The sequence below is a fragment of the Fragaria vesca genome, linkage group LG5 (genome assembly GCF_000184155.1).
Source record: "Fragaria vesca subsp. vesca linkage group LG5, FraVesHawaii_1.0, whole genome shotgun sequence".
Lineage (NCBI taxonomy): Eukaryota > Viridiplantae > Streptophyta > Magnoliopsida > Rosales > Rosaceae > Fragaria > Fragaria vesca.
Window position 1 is genome coordinate 9,009,116 of NC_020495.1, and position 20,309 is coordinate 9,029,424.

Below are 20,309 nucleotides of genomic sequence, written 5' to 3' on the forward strand. Positions count from 1 at the left end.
CTACTCTCTCTCTCTCTCTCTCTCTCTCTCTCTCTCTCTCTCTCTCTCTCTCTCTCTCTCTCTCTCTCTCTCTCTCTCTCTCTCTCTCTCGCAGTGGCTTCTGAGAATTTTGCAACCACACATATTCATAATGTATCAGTGGTTCCTGCAGCACCTTCTCCTGCTATGGGATCACACTCGGACAATAAAGAAGAAACTGCAATTGAAATATCCAAAGATGTAAGTTTGTCATGTATTGTGTCATCACCTATGGTAGAATCTGGCCGAGCCCCTGCTTGTGAAGCTGAAAAAGGTGCTTCCTGTGATTCTGCTGGGCAACTATTATGCAAGACGCTTGATCAGTCTCTGCCAACTTCAATTGGTTGCTATACTGAAAGCCAAATTGAACCTGGAGCAGCAGTTGCGAACGAGATTAGTAAGAGAAGCACAACGGATGTGGAAGTAAAACGAGGTGATGATTCTGCAACTCATGATGGAGCAACAACAGAAAACAAATTTACCACAGAAGACAAGTCTGAAAAGTCATCAGAAAATGCTAAAGGTGATGAATTTTAGTTTATCTGTTATCCTTATTAATGTCGTTTATTTGGAAAGAATTTGAACCTAAAACAATATAACATCTTATGTATGATCTTTGACAATTGCTATCTATATGAGTTGCACTTGCTAATGTGCCAAGCTTGAACAAGTCATATATCTGTTTCAACTTCTTTTGAATGTAAGTAAGTTGAGTTTCTTTGCATTGTTGTATGTGTCTTATGAGGTCAGCTGTATTGTTTCCTGAACTTTGATGGAAATCATGTAGCTCTATCGTGTTTGGACTGTGAATCGAATTAAGCTCCGGGGCTTACCCTTCTAGCGAGGGGACTGTGACACTTACAAAAGCTAGTTCCTTATGTATGCATTCGGTTTTATTTCCATGTCAACTTGGTTAGAATTATCGTTTTGATCATTATTCAGGTGATGCTTTTGGAAATTTCGAAGGTCCAATGCTTTCTGCTTGTTTGCCTGAATCTTGTTCCAAGTCTGCTGATCCCGGCCAGCCTGGTTCTGGTTTTCCCAAAGCTCTTAGAACGACCGAGATTCCTGTGACAAAACATGGGATAGGCAATATCATGGAGTCAACAAATCAGAATGCCGCAAATACTGATGTAGTTGGGGATAGCAGCAAACGTTCTTCTAATTCCTCAAATCCAACTGGAAATGATGTCTCCAAAGTTCAGAGATATGGCACCTCAGATGTCACTTCCTTTGCAGATTTGCCTATAGGGTTTGCTGCCAACATCTCACAGCCCTTGCCTGCTACTTCAGCTCCCAAAGTATTATTTTTAACCATATCTGTTGCTCATTCTTATACTGAAGTAGTATCTATGTTTCTAGGAATTTATTTATTTGTTGTTCTGTCACCAGCAACTGTTCAAAATTCTTATTTGGATATATTTTTTTTCTTTTGAAGATTGTAGAGGGGTCTCAAACAAATTATGGCTCAGGCCAGATAGATGCAAAGATGTCACAAGTAATTTCTCATGGAGGTGATGGAGAGATTGCAAGTGGTGGTTCTAAAGGTACCACAGAACGGAAAAGAAGGCGAGCGTCCACTAAGGGAGCAGGCAAAGAGAGTGCTAAAAAGGGAACTGCGAAAGCAACAACTCCTACAAAACAAGTAGAAAGGGGAGACATATCTAGCAGTGTGTCCCTTGGGAAATCTGGAATTTTCCAGTTTGCACAGCCTAATGAGATACAGTACTATGGGCTTGTGGATAGTGGCTCAAAAACTTATTCCATTCTTACTAGTTCAACATCTAGTCTGCCAGATCTGAATTCTTCTGCCCCAGCATCTCTAGTATTTCAACAGCCTTTCACAGATCTGCAGCAAGTGCAATTACGTGCTCAGATATTTGTTTATGGAGCTTTGATGTGAGTCCTCCTGTTAATTCTATATGTTGTTTACTGATGCTTTTCTTTTCTTTTTGTCTTTTCGGTGCTTTGGTTTCTTCACTGATGTGTGTCTTCTTAGTATGAACCAAACTCTTATCATGAAGGGCAAAAACCTAAATAAGAACATATTCTTCTATAAAATGATAAAATGAATGGGATCAAGTAGTGCTTTTTATATTTTTTGGGGCCCGAGATAACCAAATCTTCATCATAAACAAGAAAAAGACACCGAAAATGTGATATCCTGAAAATTATATGCTGAAGAAAGTAAGGTGTGGGGGAGGGGTAATCATATGAATGGTGTGATATGGAGAAAAAGAACAGAACATCGAAGCTCTTTAATTACAGGAAAAGTGAACATATTTTCTGTCCCTTTATTCTACAGTCAAGGAACAGCACCTGAAGAAGGTTATATGGTGTCAGCATATGGAGGACCTGGTTAGTTATTGTTGTCTCTATTTTGTTTCTTTTCACAATTTTATAAATGTATAGTAACTTATGAATTTTGTTCTTTTAGATGGTGGAAGGAGTATCTGGGAGAATGCGTGGCGTATGTGTGTAGAGAGGCTGCACAGTCAAAAATCCACTCCTAGTAATCCAGAAACCCCTTTGCAGTCATCCTCTGGTAAGTCCTTCAAAACTTAAGCTGTTCGGTGCTCGTTTGAATATTTGCTCCATCTCTGTTTCGTAGACTACTAGTCCATTTTGTCTGTATTTATCTTTTCTTTAATGAAAGATTTTTTGTTCTTTTTTAAAAGAAATTCTCTATTAATTTTAATGAGTTTGTAATTGTGCTTCAGACTTGAGATTTACTGGTGGTAGGGTTCTTGATCAAGCTGTTAAACAAAGCGCATTCCAGGGTAAAGTTATCGCCTCACCTGCTGGTCGAGCCAGCACCAAGGGTATTCCACCTCCTGCGAGTCCCATGATACCAATTTCATCACCACTTTGGAGTATTCCTACCCCTGGTTGTGAGGCTCCTCAATATGGTGTGCTGCCAAGAGGTTCGCTAATGGAGTATCAGCAGGTCCATACTCCACTGCTTCCTTTCCAAACATCACCCATAAGGAACATTGTTGGACAAAGTTCTTCGTGGATGTCTCAGTCCTCGTTTCGGGGTCCCTGGGTCGCTTCCCCACAGACATCTGCAGCTGAAACCAATGTTCGTTTCTCAGCATTTCCTAGTACAGAGTCGGTTCTGCTGACTCCTGTTAAAGAAACAACTTCCTCACAAGTATCCAGTATAAAGCATGCCTCCTCGGTTGTTACTGGTCAAATTGGGGGTATAACCAGTGTTTTTGCAGGGATTTCTCCACTACTTGACCCAAAGAAGGTAGGAGTAGCATCACCTGGCGAGCCATCTTCTCAACCAAAGTCTAGAAAAAGAAAAAAGGTGTCAAATTCTAAGGAACTTGGTCAGATTAGTTTGCAGCCTCAATCTCAACCTGAGTCAGCTTTAGCTCTTGCTGTTACTAGTAGTGTACCTACATCTGTTGTGGTCACCACCCCAAGTACCTATGTGCCTAACACCATGCCAGAAAACTTGGCTGCGTCAGTATCCTCCGATCACCTCAAGAAAGCAGATCTTGGTTTGGAGCAGAGGGCAATTTTATCAAAAGATACTCTTAGTAAAGCTAAGGAGGCTAGGCAACAAGCAGAGGAAGCTTCTGCTCATGCTGCTGCAGCTGTTGGTCACAGTCAGGAAATATGGAGTCAGTTGGACAAGCAGAAACATTCCAGATTGACATCAGATGCTGAAGCCAAATTAGCTTCTGCCGCTGTTGCTGTAGCTGCCGCCGCCGCTGTTGCAAAAGCTGCAGCTGCAGCTGCCAATGTTGCAGCAAATGCTGCAATGCAAGCAGTACTGATGGCTGAGGAAGCCTATGGGAATCAAAGCGAATGTTTGATGGATTTGAGTACTGATGCAATCAATGCACTGGGATTGGCTGCTGCAGGAACAGTTTTTAGGGCGGAGGATGGAACAAACAGTTCAAGTTCAATCCTTAGTGCTGCTAGGGAGGCTGCTAGAAGGAGGGTTGAAGCTGCATCTTCAGCCTCAAAGCGAGCTGAAAATATGGATGCCATAGTAAAAGCTGCTGAGCTAGCAGCAGAAGCAGTATCCCATGCTGGAACAGTTGTTGCCATGGGTGATCCTTGGCCATTGAGCGAGTTAGCAAAAGCTGGTCCTGAGGGTTATTGGAAAGCACCCCTAGTATCGTCAGAGTTAGTTAAGAAATCAAATGATGGAATGAGAGAACAATTGAATTTTTCCACTCCTGGATCAGAAGATTCAGATAAGGAGGAAACACAGATATCTGTTGCTAAGAAATCACCTATAGTCAGTGAAAGGGTTACTGAGATTACAAAGTCTTCTTTGCCCACTTCTGGGAAAGATAGCATTGTGGAGGGTTCTCAAGTAGAGGTATAACTTTGAAGAATGATCTAAAATGTTTCTTTTTACAATCATTTTAACATCTTTGTTTATTTCCCTTTGCTGTTGCAATTTATTAATCATATTTTATAGTGATTATGTGCAACTTTGTTGTGAAGTTTGAGATGGTATGGGGTTTAATATTTTACTCACTGGTGACTTTTAGGTTTTCAAAGAAGGGGGTGGATTTGCAGTGGGCTGGTTCACAGCTACTGTACTGAGTTTACAAGATGGCAAAGCTTGTGTATGTTACACTGAGCTTCAGTCAGATGAAGGTATGCTTTCCTCAGTGCTGCCAGATAGAAACAAACAACAGATCCTTTGCCCTTGTTCGAAGTGATAAATTTGTTGTCTTGCTAGGTTTAGGATCTAGCTATTGCTGTATGTTTTTTGCTGGAAATGCCACGTCTCATACTATACATATAACTGTTTGTCTGACAAAGTATATCTAATGCCTACATGCAAGTCGTTTCCTACTTCCTGCAATACTCTAATGTATATTTGGTTTCCCATTGACATAGGCTCAGGAAAACTACAGGAATGGGTGGCACTTGACAGTGAAGAAGATAAACCACCCAAAATACGTGTTGCTCGCCTTCTTACCCCCTCCCTTGAAGGGACAAGAAAAAGGCGGAGGGAAGCAATGGCAGATTATGCTTGGTCTGTTGGAGACAAGGTTGACGCGTGGATACAAAACAGGTAACTGCAAGTTTGTTTATAATTGTTTATTGGGAAGTTTGTATATGTGAAATTGCAGAGGAAGGTAAACATAATCTATTGCCTGCAATTGTATCAAGGCTGCAAAAAAATATTAAAAAATTAATAATGATTTCCTGAACGCATTTCAAGATATTGAACAAACATTGTTTTGCAATTTGGGTGATACTGGACTTCTCAATTACATTTCCTTGAATTTTCCCTCATAATTTGAAAGAACTTGGTACTGATGGTATTCTATAGTCGATGAATATGCATCAGGTCATCCTGTTTATTACTGCAACTTTGGTGTTTTTTTTTTCTCTTCAGTTTCCATATCCACTCTTAAGCCATTGGTATCATTAACTCATATGATGACTATCAATTTATATTTGCAGCTGGTGGGAAGGAGTTGTGACTGAAAAAAACAAGAAAGACGAGACGATACTTAAAGTTCACTTTCCAGGTGCCTATGAATTCTTTTTTATTTATTGTTGTTTTTTCCTTCTTTGGGGGTGTGGTGGGGATGTGCTGAGTGCGTTGGTTATGGGAATGCACTGGGTACGACGCCTGCATCTAAATGATTTCAATTTATAAGATCCTATGCTGATTAATATTTACAGCTCAAGGGGAAACGTCACATGTTAAAGCTTGGCATCTTCGGCCTTCTCTGATTTGGAAGGATGGGAAATGGGTTGAATGGTCCAGTCTGCAGAACAACGGCTCATCCATGGAGGTACCCATCTTTACAGGCACTTGTGCTTTTTTTTTTGGGGAATGTACCGGCACTTGTGCTTGGTTTTGTAAAGTTAAATTTAGTAGTAAACAAACTGTAAATTTGGTATTCAGGATGGTTTGCCGCTGGAGAAGCGAATCAAATTGGGCAGTCCTGCAGTGGAAGGAAAAGGGAAGGATAAGACCTTAAAAAGCAATGGTCTTCATTCAGGAAAACCTGAAGAGCCAAGGTTGCTGAATTTGTCTGCAAATGAAAAGGTATTTAATATAGGCAACAATTCCAGGATTGAAAATAAGCTTGATGGAGTCCGAACAAATCGGACAGGGTTGCAGAAGGAAGGATCAGTAAAATTTGGTATTCCGAAGCCCAAAAGAAAGTTTATGGAAGTTAGCAAGCATTATGTGATGAATCAGACTAGTAAGGTTAACGAGTCCAATGATTCAGTGAAGTTTGCGAAATATTTGATGCCACAAACATCAGGTTTCCGTGCATTGAAAAATACATCTAAGTTTGATTCAAAGAACAAAGAGGGGGCTGATAACAAGCTAAGGGGTTTTAGATCTGAAAAGCAGCGAAATATATCGGATAAAACAGTTCCTCCGAGGGACAACTTGTCAACAGATTTAGTTTCTGGTGCTGATGGCTCTAGTCAGTTGGACCATACAAGAAAGATCAAGGACTCTGTAAGACAAGCAGAGGGTTTATCCGGAAAGCGCAACATATTTGAGACAGGATCAAGTTATAGCTCAGATGGAAGAGCACAGGGAGCATCCATGTTTTCTTCACGAACACCCTCAGATTTTCCTTCATCCAAGAAGGTAGCCACTACAAGTGCTAAATCTGAACGAGGAAATAAAGGAAATTTTGCACCAGCTGTTGGGAAGTTGGGTAAAATTGAGGAGAACAAAGGTATGAGTAGTAATCCTGTAAAGTCAACTTCTGAAGTTGTCGAGCCCCGTAGATCAAATCGCCGAATTCAGCCAACATCAAGAGTAAGTATTTGGATATGTATGCCTTCTTTACTTTGCATATAAATGTTAATGTTTTTCTGTCATGTGATTCTTGCATGGGCGTGTGTTTTTGTTTTAATCAACAAGTGATTAGTTTTTTTTTTGGTCTGAAAAAGGAGTGATTAGCTTGCTTCTCAACTATTTTGATGTAATGCATAGGAGTTGTATATGATGCCATGATGGGTTGAAGTTAATTTCTTAAAATCGTATAGTTCTTAATAATGATTTCCAGCTACGGATCATCCATTATGCCACATAACTAATGTCTCGTTTGCGGACATCTGCATTTTGCATGCATATATGCTATAGCTCCCTTGCTTCTGTTGCATGTAATGGAAACATTCTTTTTTTTGAATATTCACAAGTTTACGGCTCAATTCTGTTAATTTTCTGGGCACAGCTATTAGAAGGACTGCAAAGTTCGTTGAGCATCTCTAAGATTCCTTCCGTTTCACATGACAAGGGTCCAAGAAGTCAGAATAGAAATGCTTCTAGAGGTTAAATATGATCCTTCCAGGATTTTACTTTATTTTTCTGTTCTTTTTTACATTTTTTGTGTGAATCTGACTGTTAGATTGTGACAGGTGGTAACCATGATTGAGAAGAGCTCTTTCAATGACAGGTTCCAGTTGGAGGAATGTCGGTTTTTGATGGCAAGGGAAACATACCCTGCATATTGTGCATATTGATCATAGAGAAGCATAGGATGGAAACTCTTGCTTCCTTGGTTTGACGGTCGGTAAAGAACTAGTCGAGAGTAGATGTTCATAATGATTTTAGCCTTTGTTTCACAGTTAATGGTCTTCTTAGGTGGTCTGCCCCAGATAGGTTGTATATGGAAATTGTCCATGTAGTTTGGCCTGTTGTAATGCAAGGAAGATTTTCAGATGATCATTAAATTATTAATCAGCACCTTGATGGGAATCATCTGCTTTCTATGATTGTTTCTAAATATCCCCAATCAATAATTTTAACGCTCCGCATGAGCAACTTTTCTCTTGACATTATGTACTTGCTCTTTGTTATATGGCGCTCCTTCTAGTTGGTTTTTCATGTCAGATATGATTATGTACAAAGTGGAGTAGATCTCTTGGAAACCTTGGATCAGAGAAGTGAGAATTAGTGACATAGTATATTCTTGCATTCATTTGTTGATAGATTTTCAAGCACCATTGTTTTCATACCAATAAAGTCGGAATCACCGGCTACTGGAGTGGAGCTCCCAAATTTCTAGCACCATTCCAAGCTTGAGACGTGTTAATCAGAAATAATTCCTAGAGATATATCCCAACTTGTAGGATGGGCATTGTCAATTTGGAAGCTATATTAAATGAAAATTCACTCGCACACAGGGAACTGTTGTTAATGCAAAAGCGGCAACAAGTTACTGTCAAACCTACAAGTTATTTACTAGCAACACTACTTATAAACAATTGCAGCTCACTGAACCTCTTTCCTATACATGGATCCAATCCAGTCATTCATCAATCCGACCAAATTATATTGACATCACCCCCAGATGCAGCACGCCGTGCACAAAATTGCGCTGGCACGATGAAAAAAATATGCCACATTAAGGGAGGAAGCAAAGAGAGTGCTGTACCCCAATAGTTTATATAAGAAGTTCTTCCCACCACCTTAAGTCCTCAATTCGCTTCCTTTCTGCAGGCAATTAGTCTGGGAAAGCTTCATCATCCTCATTATCTCTTTCAGATTTTCCCAAGTTCCTCTTCATAGATATGTGCAGAGCCTTCTCCCTTGGGTTTACATTATATGGATATCTGGTTTTACCTGTCGAGTCCCTTGCAACTTGTGCGTGAGGATCGTTGTTTTCAACACTACTTAATGGTTTCTCGCAGATACAAGCGTATGGAAATTCATGAAATTCACCTCGTCCAAGTTTCATATCCTCGGGTTCACCCATGAATCCTCTTTGGCAAGACTTCACTTTTTTTGCAAATGTATCCCAATCCATCTTATCTCTTGCCATGAACAAAGCACTGAGCCTCTTTGCATTTGGCCGGATTGTCCTCTTATGACCCATATACCTCCTATGGATGATGAATGAAGGCAACAACATTAGTGTTTCCAAAAAGGAAAAGAAAAAAGAAAAAAGAGAGAGATTCAATAAAACAAGCAAAAGCAAGTTATAGAAGTATAGAGATTATGAACATAAAACCATGATGACATGATGGCAAAGTATTCATAGATCCATAGACTAAACATGAAAATCTGTCTCAGTGCAACCTTCCCTCGCAAAGAATATGTGATTAAACAAATGCCACTGTATTTCTAGAAAATATAAAACTCCAGTTCAGAAAGATCTTTCAGTCTGTACGATTTATTGACCATAAACTAGACATCAATTATTTGTATGTTCTGTTCCATTGGCTTGGTTTAGAATATATAGCTCCGGATGCTACAATTGGAGACACATGATAGTATAATAAATTAACACTGAACAGAAAATTGTCAAATTTTAGACTAAGTCGGCAACAATCTAGTTTACTCACAACATACAACTTTCTATTGGCAGCTACTGCACAGATGACAGATGAACACCTAACTTGATAATGAGCAGCTCTCTGCAAACTCATTATCCCCTGCCAGTTGAAGCTGAGAATTCTATATCTAACAAATATTCGTTTTCACTTGAGATATCAACAAAATATTTCAGCAATTCATCAGGTGTTACAAGGACTTGAATATCTAGAATAACCTAATACGGGACAGCTGATGAGGGTTAAAGACAATGTGTCCTATATGTCTCCCTGAAATCTTCTCTCAAACGTTTTATTAAATGAAAGAAAGAAAGAAAGAAAGAAAATGCAAAGAGTCCTTCTAGAGTACAAAAAGAGAAGCAACAAAAGAGAGAAAGAAAATGCAAGGACTCCTACTAGAATACAAGAACGAATAAACAAAGAAAAATGTACAGGAAAAGGAAGACAAATTATTCCTTGAACTCTATGACAATGAACACAGTATGTTAATATGAAATTATCTTCAGTGCTACGTCACTTTGATTTGTGGAAGGCAGACATTTGAAAAGTTAGAAGTTCATAGGTCTATCTTCTGCTTGTGCAACAAAATTTTCTGTGGATGAACATGTTTATCCTTGTTAGGTTAAGGTTAAGTTTTTACTTCAGCATTATTTACTCCTCAACAGCAAGATACAGTTTAATAGTGCACAACTTCATTTAATGCATCAGTTAAATCAATGAGAAGCTTAATGCAAATTTGGACTTGATTACTGACCTTCGACCTGCGAGAATCTTGGCCATATTCCCATTATTATTAGTGACAAACACATCACTTTCATCAGAGACTATGTAGTCAACTGCAGCAAGACGGGAAGAAAAAGGAAGAAAAGGTTTTAGCTCTTCATTAGCAAGCATCTCCTTTGTGTAAAAGTTAGGAAACAATTCTCTTAGAGGCCTGAGAGTCTCATCTCCTCCATATATTTCACCAGAAGCAACATAGAGGTATGTGTCATTTGCGAAACCAAGTGCACGCAGCATTAGACCGACTTCATGAGGAGTCAATGGACATTTTCCTCGTTTTCGCTCATCAATAGGGCTTAAATCCTATTAGAGTAATAAGAAAGATTACACCATGAGACAAATTGCACATATGGACCAAATATCATCAGCACCAGTACGGTACATTATGATTGTGCAATATCTGATAAGTTGAATATGAACAAAAAAAGAAAAGCAATCTCACAGGTAAAGTTGCCCATCGTTTTCTTATTTCAGCAAGCTCATATCTCTCTTTGTCACCCCCACCATAGTAACACCCAGAAAATGCTAGCATATCAGGTTCAAACCTGTCAAGAAAGAGGATATTCTTACATCAGCAAGCCATTAACATATATTTAATAAATGGATAGCAGTTCACTGAAGAAGACTATCAGACACAGGCAAGCATTTTATTAGCTACAACAGATTAGCAAAACCAAAAATGAAAACTGCTACCATAATTTAAATGCGGAGATTCATATTGCTCAAAAATGATCTAAGATGCACTCATGAAGATCTTGTAAGCATGGGAAAAAGAAAACAGATCAAGTGTCAACAAGATTGATGTTTTCATTAAAGATGTCAACAAGGTTGATATTTTCATTAAGGAAAAAGGGATGGATTCACCAATATAACCTACACATGCTTAAACATCCCAAAAGAAAAGTAGATTAGATAGGGTAGGGTGCAACTGAACAATGTGCAGTTCCGTGAATATCTATGCTCGAGGAACAATAAAATCAGGTTGAATTTAGAAACTATCAACCCTAATTTATATTAATAGGCGATACGAAACAAACCTTAAGTGAACAGCAACGAAACGTGTCGTCATCTGTCGCATTCTCATAACAAGTTTCTGACCCAGCTCATTGATAGATTTTGTAAATTTAAGTGCATGATAATTAACACGACAACGCAACTTTTGCAGCTCATCATCAAGGTTACTTGAAAGTCTGTAATCAAACTTTGTCAGTTGCAGAACCTGTGAAATTACCCAAGAATTAGCTTTTTTCGCAGCCATCATAACAGAATTTTCAGTAGGATATGAGAACCAGATGTCATATTGAAAAGTAGCGTACTTACACGTCTCCTCAAAAGTATTGGTAAAACTTGATCGATATAGTATTCAGGCTCAGATTTCCTTGGGACACGCATGGTATATGGAGGTTTCTCCATGCTCCTCATGACTTTTTCAGGAACTTTCCGAATAATTGTCACATCTTTCGCGAGAGAAGATATGAACCATTCGACATCAAAAATATTGACAAAGTCACTGCATATAGAAGAAGTGGAATAAATCTTCTTAAGACAATTTCAAGAAGCACTACCAGCACCAAGATTAGATAGCAGGGCTAGAACATAGAACCATATTTACCTATCATCCTTCCAATAGGAATTATGATCCAGCTCAGGCACAACTAAGGTAGCATTAAGAATTCGAGCCACGACCACTGCATCTGTTATCTGATCACAGCAAAGAACTTTCCACTTTAGGAAATCTAAAAACTAGTAATTATGAGAGTGAAAAAGAAGAAGAAAAAAAATTTCTTTACAGGGTACCAATGTCTAGAGAGAGAAAAAAATGGAGCTGACAGAAAAGAAAATACAAAACTTACTCCAGTTCTTTGCTGGTTCAACCCTCCACTAGTTGCAATCAGCAAATATCCATTCGACGCCTTCTCTTTCTTTGCCGCTGAATTCAACACCAAAAGGTCATTAAATTGTGACAAACAAAACCCTGATAATGACAAAAAATTGAGGACGATGTTCTACTTACGAGCATAATGCCGACCTCTCTCACTGCATCCGTAGTAGAATTTCGAGTACTTCGATTTCCATACATCTATCGGCTCACGACCATTCCCCGTCTAAAATCCACAACATCACAATCAAAACTTGTAATCAAAATACTCATTCAAACTCCACCCAATAAAAACAAAATCGGAAATCGAGAGCTACCAGCTTCAAGTAGAAGCCGTGGTTGGCCACCCGCTGACTGTACCACCATTCGAGATCAGAGGCCACGTGTCCAGTGAAGAGCGACACCAGGCCCAGCCCAAACAGCATCAGCCCGCACACTAACGACCACCGCCTCGTCGCCGGCGGCTGCTGCTGCTGCTGCTGCTTCCGCTGCCGCGGCGAATACGGCGCCGTCCTCGGCGATCTCAAGCTCTGCTGCTTGGTGGCCGCACCGCCACCGCCATTGTAGCCGTGGTGGTGCTGTAACAGAGCCAGCTTCGCTGCCGCCGGTGTCAAGCTGAACCTCCACGACTTGGCCACGCCCATCCAGATAGCCTCTTCCGCCCTCACTTTCGCGGCTTATTTACCAAAATGCCATCCTTCTTCCAAATCATGTCCCCCATCCTCCTCCTGCTTCGAAATCAGATTCTGGAAAATGCGAGAGGAGAAAAAGAAGGGTAATTTCTGTAAATAACCGAAATGCCGAGGTCAGATTCTTCTGGAAACCCTAGCGCCAGGTTCGGGAGACAAGAAAGATTGCTGCTTTTGAGAAACAGTGGAGGTTTTCAGAAAGAGAAAGAGAGAAAAATAGAAACAGAAAGATTGAATGAGGAAGACTGGAAGAGAACGGAAGCTTTTGTTTCTATTTAAATAACTTTTTACTTTGTTCAACAGTAAAAATTATATGATGAAAGCAGATTTTTACCTGGATATTCTCCGTTTTGGAAAAATGGAAGAAATATTTTGTGCGAAAGGTAGAAGAAGACTGTTTATTTTGGGAAAGAGAGGCCGTTCCGTTCCGTTCCGGGTTTTCAGGAGGAGGCTAACGGCGGGGAAAATAGGAAATTTAAGAGGGGTAAAATAGGGAGAGCGGGATTATTAATAGGTTGCATTGAAGGAGGAATTAATGAGATCCATAGTATGAAAGAGATCTATGTGTGGTATTATTGACGTGTCTTACATGGTTCTTTTTAATAGTTATTTTTCATTTCCTTTTTTTGGGGGTTTATTTGTTGTAATATATTTGCTTTCAAGGTGTGTTGTTTGGGGACCTACAATTGATCTTAAATTAGGGCAATACCTTAATGTGGTTTTGAGCTTTTGTGTTTGTCCTCTTCAAACTAGACGATTGTTCTGTTTCTTTTACTTTGATATATTTGCCATGTTAGATTTTGATGCTTCATAGTAAAGTAAAGCAGTGCGCGAGGTCGGTACGTACCCAATGTTATACCATATCATAGTAAATGATTTACGGGTTAAGAATTTTCTTTTTACATAATTCGTCAAAGATTTTCGATATCTTTAATTTATTTACGGTAATTCAATAAATTATTTTGAATCATAGATGATCGATTGTCACCTTACATGCGGAAAGGATATTGAGCTGATCAAGAAAATTATACCTTCACTTGCCTTTTGGAGGTTTACTAATAAACTTACTTTTAACCGAAAAAATTTCAGGTAATGGGTTAGAAGAGGTAGGTATAGTATTTGAGCTAGGGAGCTAGGACTCCTTGTAAAACGCAACGCATACTGTTAATGAAAGACATTCGAAATGGAAACAAAAACCAAACTATTCAGGTAAACATAAGAAGTGGAACCCTCACCTTCGAAACCAAAAGGACTTGCACTATGAATCTTCTCGGTCTCAATCTTCTGCAGGGTTTGTATTTATATACATTGTTTGTGTCCGGGAGTTAGATTGATACTTATTAGATGATATTGCACCATCGTTTTCAGAAAGCACCCATGGAGCGTTAAGTAGGAAAGAGGATGAGTGGTCCTGTATAAACCCTAATGGGTATTAGCAAGGCAAAGTCGACAAACTCGTCTGCGTGGTCCTAGAGCTTTGCCTCCGCCATTTCCAAACACACCTGCTGATGGAAATCGTAATCGTAATCGTAATCGACTTGGTTGTAGCCACATTACTTTGTTTTAGAGAGATTAGAGAAGAAGATCGAAGAACAAAGAGAATACAAGAAGCTAGGTGTACATCGATCGACACCGGTACGGTGACCGTTGCTAACTTCTCCTACGCAAGTGACGATGTGGTGTCCCTCACCCGCCTCTCAATTGAAACCGAAAGAAGTGTCCTTGGCAAGAGAAGGGTCATTTTGAAAACTCATTCCTTCGTTCCAAGGCAAAATTGAAATGTCGTTTGGGGAAAGGTTGGGATGGCTTGGAGATACATCATGGTGTTGGAGTTGGACCCATATGATCGATTATTGATGAGATAGATGAGATTCCCTAACTATATTTAGAAATCAATCTCTTCACTAATGTTAAAGCTATTGACAACATAATTAACTTGCAAATGAAAATATCTAAGAAAGATATATTCCTAACAAAAGGACGAAAACAATTATTAGAAATTTCATTGTATTCAACTCCTATTTTTGAATGATTGTCGATTGTTAATGGTTATGAAATTGGTTTCTATTATGCGTTCTTTTATCATTTCGTAGTACATGATTATAAATTTTAAATAATCATTTTAACTATATAATATGTAGTTTATGAGTTTGTCTGTTATACCGTTCGGTATAATATACATATGAGTGAAGGGTAGCCCTGTTCAGCAAGGGGAGGGTGGTTGGTTAGGAGTGATTTGTCATGGAATATCAACATGTATGCTATACCCTTCCGTATAACATAATTTCCCTTAATTTATATAAACAAACACAGTTTGATATATACCATATACATATATAGAGGTTGATGCAGGTTGATTGCTTCGACTTAGAGATCCCGCACACACGCACATTCTGATCAAACGAAGCTGTATTAGACACGAAGATGGACTTTCGTCATAATAGTTTCAACATAGTGCATGTGTAGTTCCCCTCTATATAAGTCGAGTGATCATAACTCGATCCTTCATCTTGTTGCATGTTGGTTTTAGATTCTTAGTTACTTCTATACTTTTTTTTAAGCACTTACTAAATTAGCAAAACCCAGATCGAAATTGAATTTGATGATGAACTAGCTAGCTATCAATCGCTGCGTACCAAAGCAATTAACATGCTGGCTACATCGATGTATAGGCGAATCACATGGTTGATCATGATATATATTTTCTGAAATCGATCGGGTTGACATTGCCAAATTAATCCACAGAAAAGTATCGATCAAGTGACTCTTAAGATATATCTCGTTGTCAGCAAGTTAAATCATAGTCAAATAGTTTGTATCAACATGTGGATTGCATAGCACGTACTCACAAGTCAATGTTGCGATCTATTGATTTCCCAACATATATTGGTTTATTTGAAATCATCATTATGATTATGAGCGCAATAATAAAGTGAGGTATAATCATAATTAAGCACTATAATTAAAGTGGCTTGATTAATCATAAAGAAGCTAGGGTTAGGTCTCATGAAATGAACACTTCAGACCAAAAAGGAAGGTGTACGTGGCTTAAACGATCACAAGGAAGCCACTCATGAGAAAAAAGTAACCGATCAGTATAAGAAAGATAGGGTTAGGTTTCATGAAACTAAACCCGTGGCTAGCTAGCTAGCTCAAGGTAAAAACTCCTCCAGGAAAAAAACCTCTGGGTAAAAATGATCAGCATGCCATTACAGTAGTCTTGGTCTCTAATTCGGTGATCGACATCAGCAGCCCGCCGATGAATTAAAAGCAAAAGGCTGTGTTAGGTACAAGTTTACTGCTTACACCACCGATGTTGGATAGGGATATTCAGGCATTAATGCGAAGGCCTAGACAGACACACACACACATAGTCGCATGCATGATCGATCAGGCTGTACATAAAATACGTACTCTTACAGTTACAACACAGCAAGAACTGGAACCCATATACCATATAGAGCGTCCGGACCCATGAGCTTCTTTGGTCATTCAAATAATCGATCATATGGTTAATCACATATAGCAAGCTAGCTAGGTCGTATACAGCTGTGAGTAAATGCCATTCTGAATGGCAGTTTGCAGAGTTGCAGCAGCCATTAAAACACAGATCGAGTGCAGATGATGAAGAAGGATCTGGCGGCCTAGCTTGTCGATCCTAGCAGCTGGGACAGTAGTAGTAGATCGAACTCATCGAAGAGAGGCTGGAGGGTTGACAAGTGTGCTATATCTATATTTAGATCAATAATCGATCCTCGAGTACTGTAGAGGCTATGGCGACGTGCATGCAATTCTTCTCTGCAGCTAGCTAGCTCACGTGGTGGGCTCTGTACGTATGAATGAATAAGCAACGTTGGCAAGTTCAACTTCTCCATCTTCTACCCTTTCCTATTTCGTCTTTCATTGATGTGTTTTTTCTTTGTGACTAACGTGTACGTAGTAACCGAAAGCTACAGGGGTTTCGGAAAAAAAGAGTGCAAAAAGTAAAGGACTGGGAAAGCAAATTAAAATGTACGAAACTAATCGAGAGAGGTTATATAATAACTCTTGTTATCGATGAAGAAGGTAGATTACAAAAGTTTATATATACAGCTAGGTTGAAAATAAGAAATGAATAAACTATCTTGTTATAAATATTGCGATAATAATCCTAATAGTAACTAATGAACTTATTTCACTGTTATTATTTTTTGAATAAAATTTGTGTTCAATCAATGTAACATATGTAACCAGAGACGAAACTAGAACTGAAAACCTGGGTACACTGCATTTTGAAGTTAATTTTGAGGGAAGACTCCTACTGAAATTTAAAGCAAAGTTCTTTGATTTATAGTCATTTTCCTAAATTAGAACTGAAAAATAGGAGAACAGGCTAAAATAAGAGGTTGGGAGGAGTAGGCTACAACACACATCAGTCACCCTTGGTTCCGTGCCTGTATGTAATTATGTATGTCAACAAATTCACTGCCCGGCTCATGGCCAAGTGAAATCGCCGGAAGTGGCTGGTCTAACGTTTGCGAGTAATGTGGTATACGCCGGTGGAGAGTGAAGAAGAGGCAAACCGGCCGGCCTGAAAGCTTCGCCTCAAAATTTTGAAGAAAATGTCCGGAATTCCAAACAGTACGTATGGAGATATAGATGGGAGGAGGAAGGGAGCAACCTTATTCCAGAACGCACGTGTTGTTGTCTATAGAAATTTTGTTAGAAAAAGAAAGTGTTAGGTCCTCGCGAGACACAATAATGTGTGAGGTGAAAGGGCATTTTGGGCTTGGGCCAAATCGCGACAGAACCTGCCAAACTTGTAAATATTGACCAGCACCTGCATATTTTCACTGTTTGCAAACATGCATTCCATTTTTTGTTGATCAACAATGAATTAATGATAGAAATTTTATTTACACATCTTACATATCTAAATGCACATCCCATATTTTTGCAAACATGCATTCCATTTTTGGTTGATCAATAATGATAATTCATTGAGCCACTGAGGCAAGAGAAAACAATACAACAAAAGCAATTATGCATTGCTCCTAGGGAGCAACTATGTATTTTGCAAATAAGATAAGACCCAGTATCAATTTATCATTTGGTCTAGTGGCGCAAATATCTCCTTAATTATCATCATTTGTATAACACATTAGGAGTTATTGAACATGATGTTGTGATAAATATATCATCAATCATTTAAATTGGTGCTCAAATACTTCTTTGGACTTAGGGTTAAAATATAGTTCAGCTAGGTGTACTCTAGCCTTTTCTTCTTGGTCTAAGAACATAGTGATGATTAGAAACTACTTTTTGAGGCTTTTCTACTTACAAAGTTTATCTTTGATTCATATTAACATAATAATCATCATTGTATAAACGCTTTAAACCACTAATCTAAAGCATTGGTTTTCAGCAAAGCGGAGTGAGTTGCTAGTTGCTACCCACCCCCAACCCAATTGTGATATATTCAGTATCTTGTTAGGGGGTACGTAGATTTCGACTTATTTTAGGCCCTTACTAATTATGGGCCTTTTTAAGAATGACTAATTATGGGCCTCTGGTCTCATTTTAATCAACAGATTTGGTTTAGGCTTTAGGCATAATTCTGATTTATTTCCCAGCCCACACATAAGTGTAAAACATAGTATTTACCACTTCAATTACCAAAAGAAATCAGTTCCATACCTATACGAACCCGTGTTTTAGCATTAATGGATGAAAAGTACAAGGAAAAAAAACTATACCACCCTTGTTCTTCTATCATGAGATTGTTTATTTCTATTTACAGGACGTGACACGGGATTAGCCCAAAACCCGTCCCGTTTCGACATCCCACATGGTATTTGCTTGTGCGCTATTGTTGTTTTGTTTGGTGAAAAGGTGAATATGTTGATCATCCAACAACAGCAGCCTAAACCTGAATCTGTTCCAGTTGAGGCACTTAGTGTGGCCACAGTACTTAGATATTTTATGATCAAATCTTGTTTCAGTTGTTTGCTTCTGTTACATCCCATTCCCCAATTGTCTTTGTCATTCATGTTTTCACTTAACAAGTGGTGTTGATGATGATGATCAACATCAAAATTCTCTCTATTAATTTTGTGCCAATGACGTCAAACTCTAATGTTTTGAGTGTGCCATTTTTTGGTGTATTAGTGCATAGGATGTGGTCATTTCTCAAGTTGCCCAAACAGCGACTTAAGACATCACAAAATATATCCGATCCCAATCTAATTGTGTACCCATTCATAATGAATCATTTCGCTGTTGAGGTAGTGATGGAATAAGGTTCTTGATATTGTGAATAAACAAGGTGAGTTTGCGGAAGAGGCATGCAACGAGGTCATAGCTTTCTTTTTCCTTTCATTTTCTCTCTTTGTCAACCTGCTTTGCTCAAACTGGTCAAGTTGATTTATGCTAATGTAACCAATTATACAAGTGTAACTCGTTTCAAGTCCATATAATAATTAGAATGAAGTCTCTTAGACCTCGCGATCGATCTGTGAAACCTTTACCGATGGAGCTGCAGCAGCTGCTCTTCCCCGGTTCAATTAATCTTATTCACCGGCGGGCGGCGACCTTACGTCTTTATGAACTTTCAAGAATGACCTCCTTAATTCTTATGACGTAGTAAACAATATTAATGTCCCGGGGCTCGGGTGTAGGGGACTAGGGTCTAGGGGTGCGCTTGTTCGATCTCTAAATTTGATTTGTTGCTTGTTACCTTCTGCTTTGATGTATCTTCATTATGTTGGCGCTTTGCAATTTCAAGTATATACTTTTCCTGAATCATAAAATTATATTCTTCCCTAGAAATCCAAATGAAGAATTCAATCGACAAAGCTTATGTTAGATACCCTATAGAGATTTGACTTTGTCAATTGTCACACAAGCAAGCTTTAGGTAAAAACGTATGTACAACATGTGTTAAAACAAATGGAATTGGAAGTAACACAAATCATATAGAGCTTTCGAAACAACACAACAAACAAAAATCAGGCTAAGGCGGAAACTAATACATAGGGCAGGCACTATGCAAGAAAGCAACTGATTTAGGATCAATCAGTAACCAATAATTACAAACATACAGATTTAGATTTTCATAGTTGGTTACTAGAGTACGTAGGATACATGCGTCGTTATCCCCCTCATATAATAACGTCCAATGATGAATCATGAATCATGAATCATCTTCACAAGCCAAACTGGAAAAAAGTGGGCAAGAGAAAGAAAACAGACGTTACAACACACACACACACATATATATATATATATATATGTTGTAACGTGTGTATATATATATAGAGCTTCTCAGTTGTGGACGTCTGTATTTATTCTTACGGTGTAGAATTCCACTTTACACTCACTTTTCAATCGAATTTTTACATCTCCACCGTCTAGTCTTTAGATACTAACACTCACTTTTCAATCAAATTTTCACATCTCCACCGTGTAGTCTTTAGATACTAATGTATAGATCATCTCTACAAAATTTCAGCCAATTTGGTTTTCATTAAGACACTCAAAATTACGTTTTTCTGTTATAAACATGAACGATGCAAGTTGGACAAAATTATGTTTGTCCATTGGTTTAATCGAATTTGAGTGCCTTAGTAATAACCAAATTGGCTGAAATTTTGCAGAGATGATCTATACAT

At 38.7% G+C, this 20,309-nt stretch overlaps 2 protein-coding genes across 2 annotated transcripts in view; one reads left to right on the forward strand and one right to left on the reverse strand.

Moving 5' to 3' along the window:
- Nucleotides 1-7,813, forward strand: part of LOC101301199 — a 9,611-nt gene extending 1,798 nt beyond the window's left edge. The window contains exons 2-14 of the mRNA XM_004299380.1: nt 95-541; nt 961-1,319; nt 1,457-1,917; nt 2,324-2,376; nt 2,456-2,563; nt 2,739-4,360; nt 4,536-4,644; nt 4,891-5,068; nt 5,464-5,531; nt 5,689-5,801; nt 5,915-6,793; nt 7,212-7,308; nt 7,396-7,813. Of these exons, the coding sequence (XP_004299428.1) occupies nt 95-541; nt 961-1,319; nt 1,457-1,917; nt 2,324-2,376; nt 2,456-2,563; nt 2,739-4,360; nt 4,536-4,644; nt 4,891-5,068; nt 5,464-5,531; nt 5,689-5,801; nt 5,915-6,793; nt 7,212-7,308; nt 7,396-7,412 (4,511 nt within the window). The 3' untranslated portion in view covers nt 7,413-7,813. The remainder of the gene's footprint in view (nt 1-94; nt 542-960; nt 1,320-1,456; nt 1,918-2,323; nt 2,377-2,455; nt 2,564-2,738; nt 4,361-4,535; nt 4,645-4,890; nt 5,069-5,463; nt 5,532-5,688; nt 5,802-5,914; nt 6,794-7,211; nt 7,309-7,395) is intronic.
- A 335-nt stretch (nt 7,814-8,148) lies between these two features.
- Nucleotides 8,149-12,615, reverse strand: LOC101299197 (uncharacterized protein At1g04910-like). Its single transcript, XM_004301145.1, has 9 exons — nt 12,289-12,615; nt 12,107-12,197; nt 11,946-12,022; nt 11,705-11,793; nt 11,413-11,602; nt 11,130-11,311; nt 10,535-10,637; nt 10,067-10,395; nt 8,149-8,862 (listed from the first exon to the last, which is right to left on the reverse strand). Exons 1-9 carry the CDS (start codon nt 12,613-12,615, stop codon nt 8,484-8,486), a joined length of 1,767 nt encoding a protein of 588 aa, XP_004301193.1. The 3' UTR covers nt 8,149-8,483.
- Nucleotides 12,616-20,309: the final 7,694 nt, after the last annotated feature.